This window comes from Mchenga conophoros, linkage group LG16 (assembly GCF_057382185.1).
Source record: "Mchenga conophoros isolate Kocher_MC1m ecotype Shallow Benthic linkage group LG16, M_conophoros_male_GT1.1, whole genome shotgun sequence".
Taxonomy (NCBI): domain Eukaryota; kingdom Metazoa; phylum Chordata; class Actinopteri; order Cichliformes; family Cichlidae; genus Mchenga; species Mchenga conophoros.
The window spans coordinates 23389018-23409902 of NC_140541.1; the positions used below are offsets into that span (position 1 = coordinate 23389018).

General features: G+C 39.5%; 2 protein-coding genes across 4 annotated transcripts in view; one reads left to right on the top strand and one right to left on the bottom strand.

Moving 5' to 3' along the window:
- The window catches only part of tlk1a (tousled-like kinase 1a), a 16726-nt gene extending 3805 nt beyond the window's left edge, over positions 1 to 12921 (top strand). For both annotated transcript variants that reach the window (XM_085249201.1, XM_085249199.1), the window contains exons 2-22: positions 1365 to 1486; positions 1578 to 1649; positions 2028 to 2066; positions 2510 to 2585; positions 2701 to 2744; positions 2982 to 3077; positions 3170 to 3256; positions 3348 to 3440; positions 3590 to 3700; positions 3798 to 3934; positions 6067 to 6255; positions 6447 to 6513; positions 7679 to 7776; positions 9153 to 9234; positions 9314 to 9405; positions 9504 to 9593; positions 9680 to 9849; positions 9978 to 10113; positions 11430 to 11541; positions 11617 to 11724; positions 11812 to 12921. In XM_085249201.1, coding sequence (XP_085105327.1) covers positions 1370 to 1486; positions 1578 to 1649; positions 2028 to 2066; positions 2510 to 2585; positions 2701 to 2744; positions 2982 to 3077; positions 3170 to 3256; positions 3348 to 3440; positions 3590 to 3700; positions 3798 to 3934; positions 6067 to 6255; positions 6447 to 6513; positions 7679 to 7776; positions 9153 to 9234; positions 9314 to 9405; positions 9504 to 9593; positions 9680 to 9849; positions 9978 to 10113; positions 11430 to 11541; positions 11617 to 11724; positions 11812 to 11982 — 2187 coding nt within the window. In that variant the 5' untranslated portion in view covers positions 1365 to 1369 and the 3' untranslated portion in view covers positions 11983 to 12921. The remainder of the gene's footprint in view (positions 1 to 1364; positions 1487 to 1577; positions 1650 to 2027; positions 2067 to 2509; positions 2586 to 2700; positions 2745 to 2981; positions 3078 to 3169; positions 3257 to 3347; positions 3441 to 3589; positions 3701 to 3797; positions 3935 to 6066; positions 6256 to 6446; positions 6514 to 7678; positions 7777 to 9152; positions 9235 to 9313; positions 9406 to 9503; positions 9594 to 9679; positions 9850 to 9977; positions 10114 to 11429; positions 11542 to 11616; positions 11725 to 11811) is intronic.
- Positions 12922 to 13141: 220 nt separating this feature from the next.
- On the bottom strand, positions 13142 to 20311 carry LOC146556815 (Golgi reassembly-stacking protein 2-like). 2 transcript variants are annotated; one of them, XM_085249212.1, is made up of 10 exons: positions 20073 to 20311; positions 18573 to 18653; positions 18295 to 18498; positions 18110 to 18196; positions 17887 to 18020; positions 16680 to 16812; positions 16447 to 16576; positions 16162 to 16245; positions 15910 to 16023; positions 13142 to 13874 (listed from the first exon to the last, which is right to left on the bottom strand). In XM_085249212.1, exons 1-10 carry the CDS (start codon positions 20304 to 20306, stop codon positions 13666 to 13668), a joined length of 1410 nt encoding a protein of 469 aa, XP_085105338.1. In that variant the 5' UTR covers positions 20307 to 20311; the 3' UTR covers positions 13142 to 13665. The 2 variants fall into 2 exon arrangements, with proteins under 2 accessions (XP_085105338.1, XP_085105340.1); XM_085249214.1 differs by having other exon boundaries at positions 17887 to 18017; positions 20073 to 20307.
- Positions 20312 to 20885: the final 574 nt, after the last annotated feature.

Here is a 20885-nt window from a genome sequence, read left to right on the forward strand (position 1 = left end):
GTGGAGGTGTTGATAGCATGCTGGAAGTAAAAATATCCTAGCCTGGTTAATTCTTAAAAGTAGCTATTGACTTTTCAGAAAATTAAAGTATAACAGCACGTTGGAGCTGTTTTTGTGAATGACACGATTGGTAAAGAAGGGATTTTAATTAACGACAGGACACGTGATTCTTTTTACGTTAGACACACTTCTTTTTTTGTGTGCTTATCTGGGAAATGGCTTCATGTCAGTATCGTTTGGCGAGCCAGCTGTATTCTGTCTGTTACAACCCATTTGTTAAGTTGCTTTGTGTTTGCAGATGTATTGCAAATCATACCATAATAGGAGACAGGGTTTGGTTTGAGAGGATGTAATAAATTACTTTTTGTTTAGCTGTGTGCGCAAACTGTTATGTGAAGTCCTCAGGGTCTAAATGAAGTGCAGATTCAGTCCTGAGATCATTGAAGATTTTATTTTTCATGTGAAACTGTGTGGTTTAATTTGTATTTGTTATCTGGGATAATCAGGGCAATCACGTTTGAATTGTAACTATTTTTTCTTTCACTCCGTTTAGAGAGACTTTTTTTTTTCTGTAGGTTTCTTCTTGCACTGCTGAAATATTTTAAGCAAAAGTACGTGTATTTTGGTTTCAGTGGTTTGTAATACATATCCTCCAACAATTCATGTCGCTGAATGCTACAAGATGACTTTTTATCCTCGATCTTTAGTTCACATTTATAATCCTAGCTGGTATAATTTTAAACATATTCAGTGCGTTCTTGTCTTTCCTACTCTTAAATGGATTTTGAAAATCCCTACCTACTGTACTAAGCTTGGATGCAGTGCCAAACCTCCATAACCCTTTCAAAATGGTTGTCTCATTACAGCACAGATTTAGTGAGCAGGCACCTCTGAGTCTGCAGCAACACCAAAGCCCATGGTGCTCCTGCATCATTCCCGCAGGAGCGCTGTGAGCAGCATTGCCTAGCATTTGAAATGTTGCCCTTGGATTCTCATGATTTAAAGAAAAAAAACAAAACAGAAAATTTCTGAATGTGGCCTCTGCATTTGGAGAATATAACGCGTTCTTTTGAATATTTTTGTTATTTAAGTATTAGGCTTTTACCTGTAGAGTTGGTGTAACCATAATCACAACTAGCTTATCTCTTCAGTACTTGATGAATAAATATAGCAAAACCTGCCTTGGGGATGCCACTAGGGAGCGGGCAGAAATTTGGTCTCGGCCTACATTCTGATCTAGACTCAAATCTCATAAGCTTACTGCTGCTGTGTCATTTGCCCACTCGAGTGGGCAGTAAATGGGTTCAATTAAGCTGATCGTTGAATAACGGAGACACACTGTGATTTGTTGCTAATCCTCCCAGGCACCATGGAGGAGCTGCACAGCCTGGACCCCCGGAGACAGGAGCTGCTGGAGGCTCGTTTTATGGGCGGAGTCAGCGGCAGCACAGGGGGCAGCACTGGCAGCGCAAGCGGGGGAACCAAAGTGAGTCAGAAATGAGGACGTATTTATTTATTGTTTAAGTGTTTCCTATTGTAGTGTTGACTCGGTTATTAATTGTCTCTCTTTATTTCAGGGCTTGACCAATAATGAATGTTCAAATCACAGTTTTGGGAGTCTAGGATCTTCAAGTGACAAGGAGTCGGAGGTAAATATCTTTAATCCTATGTGGGAGCTACTCTGATCACATTTACACTGTCCAGATTAATCATGCTTGACACAAGTGTTTGTGTCCTTTGCACGCTAATCTTAAGCATTCCATTATTATATAACCTTTATTCTGGAAATGATACCAATATTTCCAGTATCAATATTGTTAAATTAAACAATATATTTTTAATGTAGTCTTGAACTGTCATTTACTTGCATACTGGTGGTTATTTTATACTATTAATTAATAATTTTTTAAATAAAGATTTTATTTAATAATGAAGTACACTTGCAATAAATGCTTTTCACTGTTAGTCTGGTCACTTATTATCCATGGGTAATAAGTTTTGGTCTAAAGCTTTCCTTGTCATTATAGGGGTCTGATGTGAAAAGAGGGAGCTCTCCTGCTTATTCGGTGGGTAATTTATCAGATCTGAAAACGAATATTTTGCATTTAAAGGCTGGAGATTTGTCTGGTCAACACTGGTGTTTGCAGTGATCCCTCTAGGTTCAACATGACCGAAACAATGCTATTTATTTATATTTTTCAAAAGACCAATATTTATAATGGAAATATTTTTCAGATATTAGGAAAGTACTTTTATTATTCCAGAACTTGTTGCATTTCTTGACTGTTGTTAACCTGGACTATTGGGGACTTTAAAAAAAGGCCGTTACAGCTCCAAACATCTATTGTAATATTACTTATTCTGTATATAAAGCATGAATATCTATAAATACCCATTGGAAACAAAAAGCTATCACTATATAGAGAATACAGCAGCAGTTCAGGTTCAGAGTGTCCGTTGTGCAGTAATCATACTGTAAAATTATACCAAATTAAATTTAATGTTTCAGACCCCAGAGAAGAAACAGACTGAAACAACTAGAGGCAGAAAAAGGAAACCTGAGATCCAGTCAGAGAGCAGCCAAGGTAAGTGTTGTTCTGTTATACCGGTTATAATTATTTTACTCCTGTTGTTTGTGTTATTCCAATAAAATATGTTTGATAAATCACAACACTCATCCCTGCTTTCTCTTGATTTTAGGAAAATCAACTGTGCGGGGACCCAAAATAAGTGATTATTTCGATGTAAGTTTTGTGTCAGATATTTCATATATGAAGTATGAACAGTATACTTCATGGCACTATAGATGAATATATAGTGCCCAGAAAATAATGTGTGCTATATCAGCCTGTTGAAGATCTGAGGCGTAATCCATTTCCTGTCTGTAACCACATTACAGTAAAATAAAAGGACCCACTGGCTGTCTACTGTTACCAGATCTTAGGCAGCGGTGCTACTTATCCTCTCTTTTCATCTTGTAGTTCCAGGGAGGAAATGGGTCCAGTCCTGTCAGAGGTCCCCCACCAGTGATTCGTTCGCCCCAGAATTCACATTCCCACTCGACTCAGGGCACTTCTGTAAGCTGTGATAATAACAAAATAACTCTTTTGTAGCTCACCATAGTGTTGACCTGTTTTTAAATAAAATATCATCACTCTCTGTGTTCTAGGTTAGACAAAATAGCTCATCTCCTACTAGTCTGTCTTTTGGGGACCATATGGCACATCCAAAGCAACTAGCAGTCAAATTTGTTCAGGTGAGGAGGTTGTAACCAAAGCCTTTCTGCATTCACTCTTAAAACATGTTTGATATGACAAGTGTTTAACTCCTTTTGTTTTTCACTCCAGACTGACCTGACAGTGTTAAAATTGGCTGCCCTTGAAAGCACCAAGAATCTAGACCTTGAGAAGAAGGAGGGCAGGATAGATGACCTGTTAAGGGTAAGAGGGACATCTTACTGTTTTATTGACTGAACAAGTTTAAAAACAAGGTGGATAAAACTTCCCAGAGTTCAGTTTTATAGTAAATGTGTTTAGTAAAGCATTTTGTTTCTATGTCTGCTTATCCAGTGTCATTTTCTGCTTCACAGGCAAACTGTGATCTCAGGAGACAGATAGATGAACAGCAAAAGTTACTTGAGAAATACAAGGAACGCTTGAATAAGTGCATCACCATGAGCAAGAAGTTACTTATAGAAAAGGTAAACAAGCGTTTTTTCTGTAGCCTGCGTTATTAAAATCAGGAATGTTTGTGTGGCTGTGAACCTGCATGCTGTATTTTATGTTGTTGTTGTTCAGAGCACCCAGGAGAAGCAGGCCTGTCGGGAGAAGAGCATGCAGGATAGACTACGTTTAGGCCACTTTACTACAGTGAGACATGGGGCCTCATTCACAGAGCAGTGGACAGATGGCTATGCCTTCCAAAACCTTGTCAAGTGAGAAGCTTTTAAATTGTTTATCAGTTCAGTTCAGTTCATTTTTATTTCAAACATTTCAAACATGTGCCTTCACAATCATTACAAAATATCATTCCATTATTTGTTTGAAAAGGAGTAGGCTGAAGTATTTACTTATTTGTCCCTACCCCCTCAAGTTTTACCTCTCATTCATTTAATTTTTTTTGTCTTAAATTAAACAAACAACATATGAAACATATGAAGTAAAACAAAACATAACATACATAAATCAAAAACAAGAAATTAGCAAGCCCCACCACAGTATAGTTTCTTTCATATGAAAAATACAGAATGTGTATATTTGCAGATACACAAGTTATGGAAAAACAACAAACCAAAACAAAAAAAAGAACCGCAACACCATTACCAGCAACATTACCGTCCTGGGTTAACCCCGTTTTCTTCATTCTTATACTTATTTAAAATTAGGTTTTTATATTTTACTTTAAACTGTTTTATGTTTTGACTGTCTTTTATTTCTTCTGTTAGACTGTTCCATAATTTAACTCCTGCAATTGAGATAGACATAGTTCTTAAAGTTGTTCTAGCACTTTGTATTTTTAAATTCCATTTCCCTCTTAAGTTATACCCACCTTCTCTTTCTATGAACAATTTACAGATTTCTTTGGGAAGCAATTTATTTCTTACTTTATACATTATTTGCGCTGTTTTAAGCTTCACCAAGTCTTGGAATTTAATAGCTTGCATTTTGACAAAGAGTGCATTTGTATGGTCCCTGTACCCTACATTATTTATTAATCTAATGGCCCTTTTCTGTATTATAGTTATTGTTTGTGGGTTACTTTTGTATGTTTCCCCAGACCTCTACACAGTAGCTCATGGCAGTAGTAAAGCACAGTATAAAATGTGCAGTGCTTTCTGATCCAACATATGCTTTGCTTTCCCCAGGACGGCAATGCCCCGTGCCAATTTCCCCCGAACATAAGTAATGTGTGGCTTCCAACAGAGCTTGTGGTCAATGATCACCCCAAGAAATTTTATTTCATTTACTCTTTCTAAATATACATTGTCAACACATATTTCTACTTCGATGTTTTTCTTTTGGTTTCCAAACAACATAAATTTGGTTTTATCTAGATTCAATGATAATTTATTTATATCAAACCACTTCTTTAATATCGTTAATTCCTGTGTGATCATCCCCAAAACCTGTGGCAACTCCACACCTGAACACAGTATATTTGTGTCATCTGCAAATATTACAAACTTTAAAATCTCCGATACTCTGCAGATATCATTTAAGTACATAATAAACATTTTTGGACCCAGTACTGAACCTTGAGGTACTCCACAAGCTATATCCATCAAATTAGATTTATATTCATTTATTTGTACATATTGTTGCCTATTCCCTACATAGCTTTTTAACCATTCCAAAACCACTCCCCTAAACCCGTACTTTTCCAGTTTTTTTAATAGAATTTCATGATTAACAGTATCAAACGCCTTCTTTAGATCTAAGAAAACTCCGAGCGCATACCTCTTATTATCCATACATTCCGTTATCTTTTCCATTAAATCTATCAGTGCCAAAGCTGTTGATCTGTTGCTTCTGAACCCATACTGACTATCTGTCATTAATTCATATTTTTCCACAAAACTATCAAATCTTTTTATGAAGAGTTTTTCCAGTATCTTAGAGAACTGGGAGAGTATTGACACTGGTCTATAGTTTGTAAAATGATGTCTTTCACCGGTTTTGTAAATGGGAATAACTTTAGCAACTTTCATTTTTTATCTCCCATTTATTTATTAAGCTTTGCATATTTTAAGTTTAGCTCTCCACGTACACCTTAAAGCTGCACATTACATGCACATTTAATTCCCCTGCTACTGAAAAGTTGGGGGTTGTAAGCTCAGCTCCAAGGCTTCATTTCCTAGGACAGCTGCCACGTCACTTCTTAACATTATTCGCTTAAGAGTAGATTTAACCTCATGTTGTCAAAACAGACTTAGTATTTTTAGTATAATTTCACTGAGTTTTGCATTGCAGCCTTCATCTGCAGTATTTCCATCGTCAGATTCAAGTTGAAAATTCTAAAATGTAGTTGTACCTCTAAAATTAACAGCTTTAATATGTCCTTCGGCAGGCAGCAGGAGTGGATAAACCAACAGAGAGAAGACATTGAGAGGCAGAGGAAACTTCTTGCCAAGAGGAAACCTCCATCTTCCAACAACTCCCAAACACCAACCACAAACTCTGAGCCAAAGCAACGGAAAACCAAGGCGGTGAATGGAGCAGAAAACGATCCCTTTCTAAAACCCAGCCTACCTCAGCTGTAAGTCCACACCCTTGTGTATGTGTTGTGTAGGATCCTTTTCCCCCGTGTTTTGCTTTATTACCTCATGTTTACCAGGAAAGCAGATTTTAACAGCATGTAGCACAGTATTAACTGAAAGTGTTAAACTTAAGACGCACTGTTAAATTAGGCTCATGCTTTGTTTCTATATGCTTTCTTATCCTTGAAAGGCTGACATTAGCAGAGTACCATGAACAGGAAGAGATCTTCAAACTGCGACTTGGACATCTGAAAAAGGTTTGTGGAAATATGAAGCCTGGTAAACAGAATTGTGACGTTTTGTTTGATTGTTCAATCAAGTTAATATAGTTCAGAGTGCCTGACAGATAATTGACAAAGTAAAAGAACAAAATAAATATGCAACAGTAAGAAATTTAAACAGACAAAACATTAATGGCCTAAAAGTAGGATGAATCAATTAAAAAAGATAAAATATTAATAAAAATGTAGATTATAATGGAATAAAATGTATGACAAAAGGCAAAAAATAGAAAAATTGAACATTGCAGTGCTGGGTTTTAGGTCCGATGTCTTCCTTTTTGAGTGCTATACACTTAAACGCATGGCCCTTATTGCTTAGTAACACCCCCTTTGGTGAGAGTGGTTACTTTTAAAAGCCACCTAAATACTTGTTTGAGGAACTTGTTTCCTTCTTCCTGCAAAAGGGTTCTAGTTTTGTCAGATTCTTGGGCTATCTTGCATTCACTGCTCTTTTTAGGTATGACTACAGATTTTTGATGAGGTTTAGGCAGGGGAACTGCGTGGGGCCGAGGCATAACTGTTAGCGTGCACCTCTCAATGTGGCCAACTGTACCGAGCCTTCCATGAACATCCAATTTGAGCAGATGTGGCTGTACAGCAGAGGCATAGCCTTCTCCTACTTTTTGGGCTATGGCTGCATATTTTTGGGCTAAAGGTTGACTTGGTATATTCATAAACCTTTGAAATTTGCATCACCTGACCTTTCCCAGTGGTTGTAAACAAGCCTTAGAAATTGCAATGACCGACGTCTTTGTAAAAGGGGTAAAAAATGCTAATGCTATTTAAAATAACAATAAAGAACTGTAACTTTGACTTTTTAAATCTGTTCATCTATTTAGATTTTAGCTTGTGGCCAAACTTTCTGCATTTATCTCTTCCACCTTTTTCCTCAGTTTCCTGATTGAAAATCCTGTTCCATTAGTAAAGATTGTGCAAAGAATATAAGGTCAATTTACTCATTGTTTTCATGGGAAAAAAGCTTCACTGAAAAGCCCTAACGGACTCTGCACCAAGTCAGATGTTAATATTTAATTGCGAGCTCGTCATGTGTATGAGTGGGTTTTGATGAACTCTCCTTGTAGTCAGTGCTCTGAAGTTCCTTCTGTGCATTTGTGTGTTTGTGTGTTTGAATCATTTATAGGAAGAAGCTGAGATCCAGGCAGAGCTCGAGCGTCTGGAGAGAGTGCGCAACCTTCACATTCGGGAACTGAAGAGAATAAATAACGAAGACAGCTCACAGTGAGTCTAAATCACTTTCCTTGACATTTGCTGCATTGACATTGGAACACGATGTACAAGCAAGGCTACAGTCCTCGTCCACAGTCGAATAATAAAGGGTTGTATTATGTGAAATTAAGCTTCTCGTCGTGTGTTGTGAGACCCACAAAATGAGGGGGGGAAGCCCATCTCTTTTTGTCTGTTCCTTTCTCTGTCACATTCAGTGTGTCTGAACTTGCTGTTCTGATTTATAGACCATTGTGGTGTCAGAATGGGTTAACGCCACCCCCCACCCCACCCCAGCTGGCAAACGGATTCATCCTCTTGAATTCTGAATGAACAGCTCAGTCTGCCATTATTTCCCTGCTAGATCCATGTCTGCTAACTCAGAGATGCATTAGCTATGAGCAAACCGAACAAAATGTCTGTTCTGCGTTTGCTCCTGCAGCCCATAAGTCTTTATGTACTCCAGTATCCGGGGGGAATGAAGACCCAGTGGATTACTTGTATTTGCAATGTCCTTAGAGTAATAGCAAGTGTCCTGTCGTTGGCACATCAAGCTGCTAAATATGGTTGGCAGTATTACATTAATTCTGATTGTATTCACACAGACTACAGCTGCGTTAAAAGTGAAATTAAAAATTATGGGAGCTTTGAGACCGAAAATTAAATTAGAGGTTGCTGTTTTGTGCTTCGGTTTATTGATCACATCAGATTTCTCTCTCCTTATATTGTGTGCTTGCCTGCACTTTACTGAAGAACTTGCTATATAAAAATAAAGGGATTATCACGTATTTATTTTTTGCTTCTTTTGAGAGTGATTGGATTTTGAAATGTGACTGAAATGTTTTCATAAAATCTGCACGTTAACATCTAAACAGTGTTTGAGCAGCTAAAATTTGGACTTTTATAACCAAAACATCTTACTTGTCTTACACAGACGGCCATAGCTAAAATGAGAAGGTGCTAGAAGCAACAGAATTTCTTTGTTTTTTTTCCCCCCTCATTTATTCATGTCTGTATATCAGCTATAATGCAGTATGCTGCTCCTTTATCTCACTCGCTGAACTCTACTGTAAACCGTCGTGTGCAGCAGTTCATGATTACACCTGTAGTCAGAAAAATGACCTCTTAAAACGTTGCAGAAGCTGGGTGAAATTATTTATCTGTGCAGTATTTGGAGCTGAAATTTGACACTTTCAACTGTTATGCAAGACTTGCCGTTAAGTTTTTAATAAGCAGCATAATGTGACTCTTTGCTCGTCTTTGTAGTACTGAACCTAAAATAAATTGATCTAGCAAAGCTAATTTTTTATTAATTTGTGATTCACATAGGTCCAAATTTTAATTTTACTCCTCTCTCCTTTTATTATTATTTTTTTTTCTCCAATCTAAAGATTTAAAGATCACCCAACGTTGAATGAAAGATACCTGCTCCTGCATCTTCTAGGCAGAGGAGGCTTTAGTGAAGTTTACAAGGTAAGTCATTAAACATGGAAAAATACTCTCAATAAGTGTTGCTGTGCAGGTTTATTCTAACTGTCACTGTGTCGTTCAGGCTTTTGACTTGATTGAACAACGATACGCTGCTGTGAAAATCCACCAACTTAACAAAAACTGGAGAGAAGAAAAAAAAGAGAACTATCACAAGTATGTTAGTCTGTGTGAATATGTTTGTATTATAAGGGAGCACAGCACCTTCCTGCTTTGGTTGCTAATGGTATGATAAATATCATCCTTTTCTACAGGCATGCATGTCGAGAGTACAGAATACACAAGGAGTTGGACCATCCCAGGATTGTGAAACTTTATGATTACTTCTCACTGGACACAGACACGTCAGTCACTCTGCACATTTTATAGCATGTGAAAGGTGTCAAAAAAATGCACTAAGTAATTCTTACTTAATTTATCCGTCCAACAGGTTTTGCACCGTTATGGAGTACTGCGAGGGCAACGACCTGGATTTCTACTTGAAGCAGCATAAATTAATGTCTGAGAAGGAGGCACGGTCCATAGTCATGCAGATTGTAAATGCACTAAAATACCTGAATGAAATCAAACCTCCCATCATCCATTATGACCTTAAACCAGGTAAACACCCCCTTCTGAACAACGGATCAGTCTTAAACAGTTTCCCCCCCTGGAATTAATAAAGTATTCTGATTCTGATTGAGCGTGATTACTGCTGTAGTTCTGACCTAATGTGTTTTGATTTGAAGGTAATATCTTGTTGGTGGATGGCACAGCCTGTGGGGAAATTAAAATCACTGACTTTGGTCTTTCCAAAATTATGGATGATGACAACTACGGCGTAGATGGGATGGACCTGACATCACAGGGTGCAGGAACCTACTGGTGAGAAGAAATGCTCCTAAATCACATTCAGACATTTAAAATTGTCTTTAAATGTTGATTGATGATTACTGAAAAGTAGCAGTAACATATTATAGGCGTACTTCTTTATAAACAAAGATCCCGCATTTAGTTTTGTGCTCTTGTGAAAGTGTCAAAAGCTGTTTGTGAAGTAGACGCTTACATTGAGTGTTTAACATCGTTACAGTCCTGAAACGCCTTAAATGTCGATGATGGTCCTGGTGGAACCAAGTTTAAGAGTGCGTTAAGTGCTTTTAAGTACTCATTTTCAGTTCTCTCCTTGTAACTCACATTTTTAGAGGAATACTTTTGTGTCAGCTTCTTCATACCAGTCATTGAATTGCTCAAGCATAAAGGCATTAACTCCTGGGATAAATGTTGAATTCGGTGTCTTTCAGTGGCAGTGTTGTGTCAACGCATTAAGAGATAATTCTGTTGGCTATTAACAAAGAGAATAGAGCTATATTTTAGCTGTAGCTGAAAACTTGGCATATTTTGACATGCTGTGTAGAGCATCCTTTGAGGAAACTGGACAAAACGCTACAGGTTAGCCATCAGGATGAAATCCTTGGAACCAGTGTCAGACTGTATGCTTGCGCAATGGGTCCTGGGCTCTTCCTGGTGCGTGACAATGACCGGCCTCATGTGGCGAGAGTATGCAGCCAGTTCCTGGAAAATGAAGGAACCGATACCACTGGCTGGTTTTCACACTTGCCAGACCTAAATCTAATAGAACACCTCTAGGACATTGTTTCCATCCATCCAACACCACCAGGTTGCATCTCATACTGTCCAGGAGCTCAGTGATGCCCTGGTCCAGATCTGGGAGGATATTCCCCAGGATAGCATCCCATTAGGAGCATCCCCGACTTTGCTAGACATGCATACAAGCACATAGGACCATACAAACTACGGAGTGTCATTTTGAGTTGTGATGTGTGATGAAATTTTGGACTAGCCTGCTGCATCGGTTTTTCACTTTGATTTTGGGCTGTCTTTGAATTCTCTGTATTGTTAATAATTTTCATTTCCATCAAAGGATGTGGCGTCCTTTTGTTCCTAACATATTACCCAGTTCATATCAGTATAGATACCTGGCATGATTTTATTTATTTCAGCAAGGTATAATGGAAAGAAAAAAGTAGCATAAAATAGGCACCCATTTGTAGTAACAGTACTATTACTACTACTATTTGTAGTTGTAGTAATCTATAAGTAACTTAAAATTGTAAAAACGGTACTGACCATAAATGTGTGTGCCAATCTTGTCCTTTGATTTATGCATATTGTGACATCAGGTACTTGCCTCCTGAGTGTTTTGTGGTTGGTAAAGAACCTCCAAAGATCTCCAACAAGGTGGATGTGTGGTCTGTGGGTGTCATCTTTTTCCAGTGTCTGTATGGAAGGAAGGTAAGGACGATGGCTGGTCTTCTAGCAGTGTTTATGTTAATTTATGCCTGATGATAAAGTTGTCCTTCTTTCCAGCCTTTTGGCCACAATCAGTCACAACAAGATATCCTGCAGGAGAACACCATACTCAAAGCTACCGACGTTCAGTTCCCTGTGAAGCCAGTTTCCAGTAACGAAGCAAAGGTAGCAGAACTTGCACACGGTTGCTGTCTTTTAAATATCATCACACATTATGACTTGTTAATTTTGAATACATTCTTCAACTTTCAGGCTTTCATACGGCGGTGCCTGGCATACAGGAAGGAGGACCGGATCGACGTTCACCAGCTGGGAAGTGACCCCTACTTGCTCCCTCACATCCGGAGATCAAGCTCCTCTGGAAATCTGCAAATGAGTGCTGCGGTCTCAAGTCCAGCCTCCTCCAGCAACATCTCATATTGACAATTTTGAATTGTGACAAAAAAACAAAAATGCGCATAAAAATTTAAAACTTGATGACTGAAGTTGCACCTGCAGAGCTCTTCAGAGGCTTGGGCTCGTAAGAGGAGGAACAGCCAGCGATGGAAGGAACGGGCTCAGGTGGGGGGCATCACCTGGCCTCCTCTGACCTGTGCCAGGCTTCTACTTGTTTACCAGGGCTTGATCAGTTGGAGGGACAGTAAAGGGACGGGTAAAGGACATGGGTAAATGGATCTCGTTGAAGGTCTAACAAAAAAAAAAAGCACTGAAACTGACTACATACCTTGAAGAAAATGTGACTGGACACTCGGTTCGGATCTTGCTGATGGACATGGCCTTAAAGGGCCGAAGGGAGACTTTGGCAGGCCACCATTTAGATTAAATAATGTGGTCCTGCCAGGGTGCAAATGATTCAGCTGCTAGAAGTTAATTTACTGTGAGGAGAAGACAGTCATTGTTAAGTAGAACTACAAAGATTTCACCATTGATTGGGTAATTGTTTTGGTTATGTTTTTTGTTTTTCCACAAATTTTAGGCTTTAATTTGAGTTACTTAGCCATGAGAATGTAATGTGTAGCATACAAGTGGCAACTAGTGTCATGTAGATTGGGGCAGCATACTTACGTTTAATGCACAAAATAACCAAATGTAGAAAAATTAAATTGTATTAAAAAAAAAAACCCTATGCAGGAATATTAACAGATAAATTGGAAACTGTATATGCTGTACAGGTGAATTTTCAAATTTTGAGCTGCAGCAGTAATGTGTACAAAGAGTTCAAATTTTTCCCAATTTAAGAGTAGTTTCCTGGAGTGGTTTCATTTTGCTGCTTTGTTGCTCTTACTTTTCAAGGGCTTTATGTTCCACTTCGGGTACAAATTGTACAGTTCTGCTAAGAGTGAATAAATACCAGGAAACTTTTTTTTTTTCTCCCCATTGATCTTAGTGCACATAATCCACTCTCATTGCATCTATAAAAAGATAATTTAGTGCTTATTCACTGTAAATTTTCAGGTGTGCTCTACCTACCATTATGTCTGTGATTATACTGACACCCTCTGGTTATGTTTAGTATTACATAGTATTACATTACATACTAGGATGCAGGTAAGATTCACAACAGATGAGAAAAACCAGAGGCTAACATTGAGAAAATACATCAGTTTAATCAAGGTAACAATATTTCACTTTACAAATAATTTCATACAATACAAGAAAACAATGTCTGCAATCCTGCAGCCAGCAAGCCTTGTTTTCTAATGGAAGATCCCCAGTAGTATAAGTTATAGTTGAGCCCTCCCGTTAAGTAGTGTAATCCTTGAAGATGCGAAGATGCTGATTTGCACAATTTGAATAACCCATGTTCCATATTTTAAAAAGAATTTAAATGTCCTCTATCACAGAACAACTTAAACTCCAAAATGCTCTCAAAGTTCCTTTAACTGCCTTCAGACGCAGGGCTTTTCTTCTGACACACCATTTCCAGGACAAACTGGATGCCCTGCATTTAATACCAGTTCCATTCTTGCAGCCGAGCTCGCACAACAATCCTGATGGTCTGTTTGCACGTGGAATTTGTCAGCCGAGTGCTGGGGTGAATGGTCAGATTACACTGTGTAAAGACTCTACAGAGAGCATGCCAACATCTTCAATTTTTGCTTTCTGTTAAGATGAGTCTGCAGACATTGTAATATTTATTGATCCAGAGGTGGTCACTGATGGGGAGTTGGGGGTTTTGGCATGAAAACTGTTCATTAGCATAGTGGAAGCAGGCGAAGTACTGGCAAAGACTGGGGGTGAAACAAAGTTGGATAGGGGAGGAGTTGCACTGGGGGCTACACCTGGCAGGTTAATTGCTGAAAGAGGTGGAAGACCTGCAGAAGATGACACAAAACCCTTCAGTTAGCAAAATTTTAATTTTACTTTAACAACATTAGCTCTTGGACACTACACTTCTACTTTTCCTGCCTGGAGACGACACTCAGTATTAAAGAAAAGGCTCAGACGGTGTTTGCTTCCATTTCAACCAATCCTGGAAAGATGCCTTTGTAAAGCACTTTCAATGAGGTGTGAGTCAGAATCCAGTTTCTGTGCAACAATGCATTTGAATATTAAAGGTAAGTTACTCTTCCACAACTTTAGTTTAAATATAAACACTAAGCAAATTTCACATGATTTAAAATGATCGACTTAGTAATTGGTTTAACCCTTTCACCCTTGGACGCCTACCAGGGGTAACCCTTTTCTGAACCGAACACTTTCGGTCATTTCAGGTTTGCTTCCAAAAACGAAATTTCTTGGTGTGCATCAAAAGTTAGTGAGGGTGATTTCTGCCTTGGTTGTCAAACCACATCTTAATGGATATATACTGTGGTGTCAACTCATCATTAAGGATACAGGGTGGTTATCAGATGTCATCTTTATGATAAGGGGATTGATTCTCAGTAAATCTTGAGAATAACTTTGAGTTCGGTATCTTGTCCAAGGATACTATGGCTTACAGATCGAGCCACCAACCTTCAGATTAGTTGATGATCTGCTACACTGATCTGCAGCTATCCCTTTTATAAGGTAAAATAGTTAAAGGTCCTTTAGACTGCAGTTGCAAACATGTGGATGGGAGGAAAAGTAAAGGAAATGTTTGACCCTTCCAGTTATGGATTCTAGTATGCCACGGGGGACAATTAAAAAGATTGATCACAATGGTAGTAGACTCTTCTATGATGACATTATCCATCTACATGGCTCAAGGGGTCAATAACATGCTTATGGAAATGATAACAATGAGAATTGTATCCTCACATTTCAAACTAATTGGACACCTCGGGGAGATTTTTAATTGACTTTAGTTCTCTCTATCATGAGTCCCAAATGAGGGAATATCTTTTGGAAGAATAGTATTCTAAAGACTAAACATTCAATGCAAAGACTAGTTGAAGCTTTTCTAGGAGGATGTCTTATACCCACACTATACTCAGTTTTACTTTTGTCATCTGTCAAGTCTCAAGAACATTTTGGCTAGTTCGAAACAGTTTACACAGGGGTCAGAGGTGAAGCTGGTTGTCTGCCAATCAGATGTTTGGTGGCTCGATCCCCGGCTCTTTCAATCCACTTGTCAGTTTATCCTTGGGCAAGATACTGAATCCAGACTTGACCCTGATGCTGTGTTTGAATGTTATAACCACGTAGACATAGATAACCCACATTTAATAGCCAATTAATCAGAGGATCCAGTAAAATGACATAATACACTAGTCAACATGACACATCTGAAGTATGTGTCAAAGCCTAGAGGAAAAATATGAATGGACACAAACAATGGAGGCAAAAATAGAAATGTTTACAGAACTGTAAAAGAAGAAAACCTGTTTTTCTTTTTTTAAATACTTGTTTCCTCTTCCAACCGTTAGAATTTACCAGGTTGAACTGTTGGATACATCTTTGCACAATGTCTCTGTCACTTAACTGTGTTATGAAAAGATCATGTCAAGACTAGAAATGGGAGAAGGAGTGATGTTAATAAGTCAAACCTGTTCCAGAATTTTCAAGGACACTTAAAAGTCAGTCAATCTAAATCCTATAGCCAAGTTTCACTAAATCGCTGCTATCTCAATATTAAAAATAAACCCTTAAACATTTGTTTCTATAAACAAATGTTGGGAACACCAAAAACAGCGAGCCTGCCATCACACTTTTAAAAGCTAAAATGTTACTAAGCTGGGCGTGTTCCATCAAAGTCACTCAGTAGTAATAAACTGTATTTAGCTGGACTATTCTCAGCTGCCAGTGGTCGTTACACTGTACGTCTTTACAATACATTTCTAATTTGCATTGGATAGTAAGAAAGCAAAATATCAGCGTTAGCCTTTACATCCGAACCCAAGCATGCTTGACAGAACACATTTATACCTGCGGGCTGTATTCCAACTCCCGGTGGCAATGCATGACTCACATCTGGCAATGAGACATTTAGGTTTGGTAGATTAGGAAAAGGTGAAAGACCTCCAGGTAGGGGCATTACGCCTATGCAACAAAAAGAAAAGGGAGAAAAAATAGACAGGTGTAGCAGACTCGCATCATGGATCATAAAGTATGAATTTTACAGACTGTACTTGGCACAAAAACTGGGGAGCTATGAACACCCAATGTAATTTAACCAACCTGGTAGCGTTGGAGCAGGACTGACAGACAGTGGAACAGTTTGTGAGAGGGGTACTTGGTTGTGCAGCGGGACAGCAGGAACTCCTGAAATTATATAATCATATGTTTTATTACATGAGAAAGCGACAACAAGGAGGAGATATTATAGGTTTCTAAATGCCTTTAACTCTTGTTGTTCTGTTATTCCACTTAGGTTTCATTTGAACTACTAATTAATTTCCGTGAGATTTCATCCTCAGATCAGCTCAAATTGTAAATGCTAAAGAGTCAGAGAGGACAGTGTACCTGTATGACTGCTCAGGACCGATGTTGGGTTTGAGCTGACGGACAAGCTAGCGAGACCTTGCTCCAATCCCGTCGAAGCAGAAGACGACACAGCAATTGGAACAGTTGGAACGACGGCAGAGAGGTGGACCTGGTAACCAACAGTGTTTTGTACATTTTAACAAAAGCTGGAAGCCAGACAGCATCAAAATGAGATTTACTTCTGGATGCAGTTATTAAAGATGCCAACTTACCTCTGTGAAGCCATCTTTTGGTGAAGGAGGTGGTTCGTAATGAGTCTGTACTGGTAAACTGATCTTCTTACCCTCAGCAAATGGCAGGGTAGGTATCCTGTGCAGGTAACCGTAGCCAATCCCACAGCCTAGACTGCATGGCAGAAATAGAGCAATACTGTGAAGGGGCAGCATCAGAAACATTGTAAAAGAAAAACCTGACACTCAAATTACAGTAGAACTTTTTCAACAATCAAACCCACTGAAACTCAAGATACACCTAAACGTAGGGGTATCATTTTTCTTGGTGGAATGATTCATAACTTTCTACATGTGTAGCAGAAGTATACTCCATCACTTTCTTAGTACTGGGTTGAACCCACTTCTGCCTTTATAATTGCCTTAAATCTTCATGGCACAGATTCAAAAAAAAGCACTGAAAACATTCCTCAGACACTCTGCTCCATATTAACATGATAGCACCAAACAGTTGCTGTAGATTTGCTGCATAACCATGATGAGAATCTCCCGTTCCACCACTTTGGATTGAGCTCTGAAACTCTGGAGGTCATTTAAGTGCGGGGAACTCATTGTCATGTTCAAGAAACCAGTTTAAGATGATGTGAGCTTTGTTACGTGTCACAGAGGATGGGTAGACTTACAGGGATGGATATGGTCAACAACGACAGGCCATAGCATTAACGGAAAAAAAAAAGGTTCGTTGGTACTTAAAGTGTGCCAAACGGCAGGATGAATCCATGCTTTTGTGTTGTTTACACCAAGTTTTGACCCTATCATCTGAATGTTGCAGCAGAACTGACTTAATAATGGGAATCTTTTTCAAATCCTATAGTGTCTAATGTCTAAAGAGTTTGTGTTCTTAGCTTATTTGAGTTATTGATGCCTTGCTATCAGCTTGAAGCAGGCTGACCATTCTCCTCTGACCTCTGACATCAACAGAAGTTTCAGAAATACTCATTAGTCCATCTGGCACCAACAACCACACTAACAAAGGCAGCATATGGCTTTGCATTCAGCACTTATATATCAAACACAGTTTTTAAATCCAGAAATGAAAATAAAAACATAGCCTAGAACAAATTCTGCACTTAAATAAACTAGCAGGATTGACTGTAAACTCCTCTCTTACGTAATATCAAGAAAGCTCACAGATTTTAACCAGCAACAGAAACTGTGTGGATCTTTTTTTTTTTAGTGACTGTCATACCTGCCTTCTCCACCCCAGTCAGAGTTTGGGGTGATGACCACCTCGCGGCAGTTGTCTGCGTCTGTGTTGTAAACATAGAGCTTTAGCTCCTTCCCTTCATGTGTTTCAATGAGGGAAAACAGATCTTCGCTCTGCTTAAAAACCACAAAAATACACATCAGGTTAACTTGTTCCTGGTTTAATTCCTGCATTAAAAAATAAAAATAAAATCTTAAGCAGGCACCTCAGTCATGGCGGTGTCCACTCCTATAATGTAGTCTGCATGCGGTCTCAAACCTGCCAGGGATGCAGGAGAATTCGGCTCCACTTCCTGGACTCAAAAACATGCAGCTATCAACACATGAGATCACAGAAATAAATAAGAACACCCCCCCAAAAAAGCAGCCTCAGACAGAACCTAACACTCACCAAGACATGCCAAACATTTTCATTGGCTCCCTCGAAGCTGCAGAAGCGAATGCTGACTCCCAGAAGCCCCTGGCCGCCCCACATGTTGCTGGGCGTGACCGTCGTCTCCCGCACTGCCAGCGTCTTGCTGCTATACAACAACATCTTGACGGGCTTCTCCACGTTCATCTTCAGCAGCTCTTTCAGGGTGTCATTGTCCCTGTTCTGTAAAGAAACCAGTATATCCAAATGATTCCTAGGAATATCCGTGACTAACACTGACCTAACCGGAAACTCACCAGCCGAGTGTCGCAGATTGAGATGATAAAATCAAAGAATGGCTCCAGTCCCGCACGGCGACCGGGAGAATTCTCTTGCACCTACAGATTAGAAGGCGGTCAGAAGGTTTTCAAGTAAAGCAGGTTAATGCCAGTCTTTTAAATATCTGCACACAGGTCCTTGTCACAAAGGACGAGCAGCATTCAATGAAAACCTGTACATCTCTGTTTTGGCAAACACTCCTGTGTAGTTTAACATTCCTCTCACTGGTTTAAGACTAGTGTGTCAAGTGAGGTTTCCAAGAAGACTCATTAGTCTCCTTCTTGGAAACTAGCCTTAACTGGTTATTTTACTCCTTCTCACGTACAAAGTCTTGAATCTTCAGGGCATATTGTCTTTTAAGGACCTCATATGCCAAGCCTTCAGGTATCAGGCCGCTCTCTTTCTTTTCACGGTTTGGATTTAGGAGACAGGCATCCTCTCTACATTTAACATTAGCTTCAAACTGGCCTTTTTTTGATAAAACCACTAAAACCATCCCTTTGCTATGCCGCTATAGGTTCAGGGCTGGTGTGGGACTGCCTGTGATGCACTCTTTCTTATCTCCACTCCCCAGGTGTTTATTTTCCTTCCTCCCTTTCTTAGTATCCTTCCCACCATCATCTAGGTACGCCTAGAGCTGATCACCTGTTTGTTGGGGCAAGTGTTTTTATGAGTTGTTGTTGTCTTATTGCAACTTCGTGTCCCTGAATTGTATTTAAAGTATCTTTTTAAGAATTTTTAAAAGGCTTTTCTAAAACAAACTGAGCTAATGACCCACTGTGAATGAATTATGTTCAAAGTGATCCTTTTTTCTTAATGATCCTTGATCAGTGGGTCTGATTGGACACAGATCTTTGAAGCACAAAATGCAAACATTTAGCATTTTACTTTTAGTGTGGCCCATTTTCCCTGCGTGTAATCTGGTGATGAAACTCTTTAAAAGCTTGGACTGACTGGTGGAGTATAACGTTTTCAAATGAAAACAGTCACACACACCCATTTCCATAAATCACGTATAGCAGCCACACCGGTTATTCTGGCATCATCCAGTCTGCTGGGGAGTGAGGGGACATCTGCTGATTGTCTCACAAACTGCACGTCTGAATGACAATTAACCGTGTCCAGTTTCTAATATGGATATATATCATTTAAACAGTGTAGACCGAGAGGCTATTAGCAAGCTCACACATCAGCGGTTGGTGCTAGAGAGTGGGCGTAGCAGGAGCTTCCATTCAAAGGCGGGGACAGCTAGCCGTTTACAATAAAGACAACGAGCTATGTGAAGAGATTTCTGGGTGTGTCTGAGTCCTCCTCGGGGTCTGTGTCAAACACAAGTCTCTACTAGCATCAGCATTTAGCCAGTAGTAGAGGTCGCTTCCTCTAAAGGAAAAATAACCCTTCTATCCTATCGTTAGCTGCTCCTCCGCGGGCTAACAGGAGGTCACAGTCCGTACGTCCACATTAAAATGTTCTCTTACCCTGAGGACGTGGTATCCCTCTTTGCCTCCACCTGGTATCTCGACGCTCGGAGAGCCTCCCATGCTTCCCCGAGTGCGACAGTCAGGGTGGGACTGACACCTGTGCTGGTTAGTTAGGTGATTAGTTAGCAGGCGGCTCGGATCATGCCGCGTTTCCTGTGGCTTTGGTTTCCCAGGACTTCCGCTCATGAGGATGATGATGATAGTGAAGAGGAGGAGGAGCGGGAGGTGCATCCCTCTGTGGTAGCAGGGTTTCATCATCTGTGTCTTTTGAGGTCTGATTATTTGTAAAGTAATAAGATTATGGGCGGAGAGGCTTTAAGCTTTAAATCTGGGTGCTTCAGGGCAGGGGGACCTAATGAGGACGATATTTTGGTGTAATTTCAAATAAGATGTTTCCTGCCTGTGAGCTTTTGCAAAATATGTTTGTTGGCCTTCATTATTTTAGCATAATATTAAATATTCTTAAATAACCGGGTTTATTAAGGGCGCAAAACCCAGGGGCAAGTAGTCTGAATCCATGGTGGTTATAAAATATAAATCATGACATATGCGATGCATTGTGGGGAAGCAGGTTAAGCACATGAAGGGGGAAAAGTCTCCCAGCAGATATATACTTTTAACTTAATCTAGCCACTTTCTTGTGAGGCAAGTCAAACAAGAGAAGCCCAGGTCATGTCTCAACATGAGCAGTGTGACTGGTAACACCTCCATGAGCCAGCTGGTTGTGAAAACAAGGGATTCTGCTCTGTGTGCACAGTTGAAAGTCGGAAACAGCCTCTTCCACCTCCAGATCACGTAGTCTACCTCACC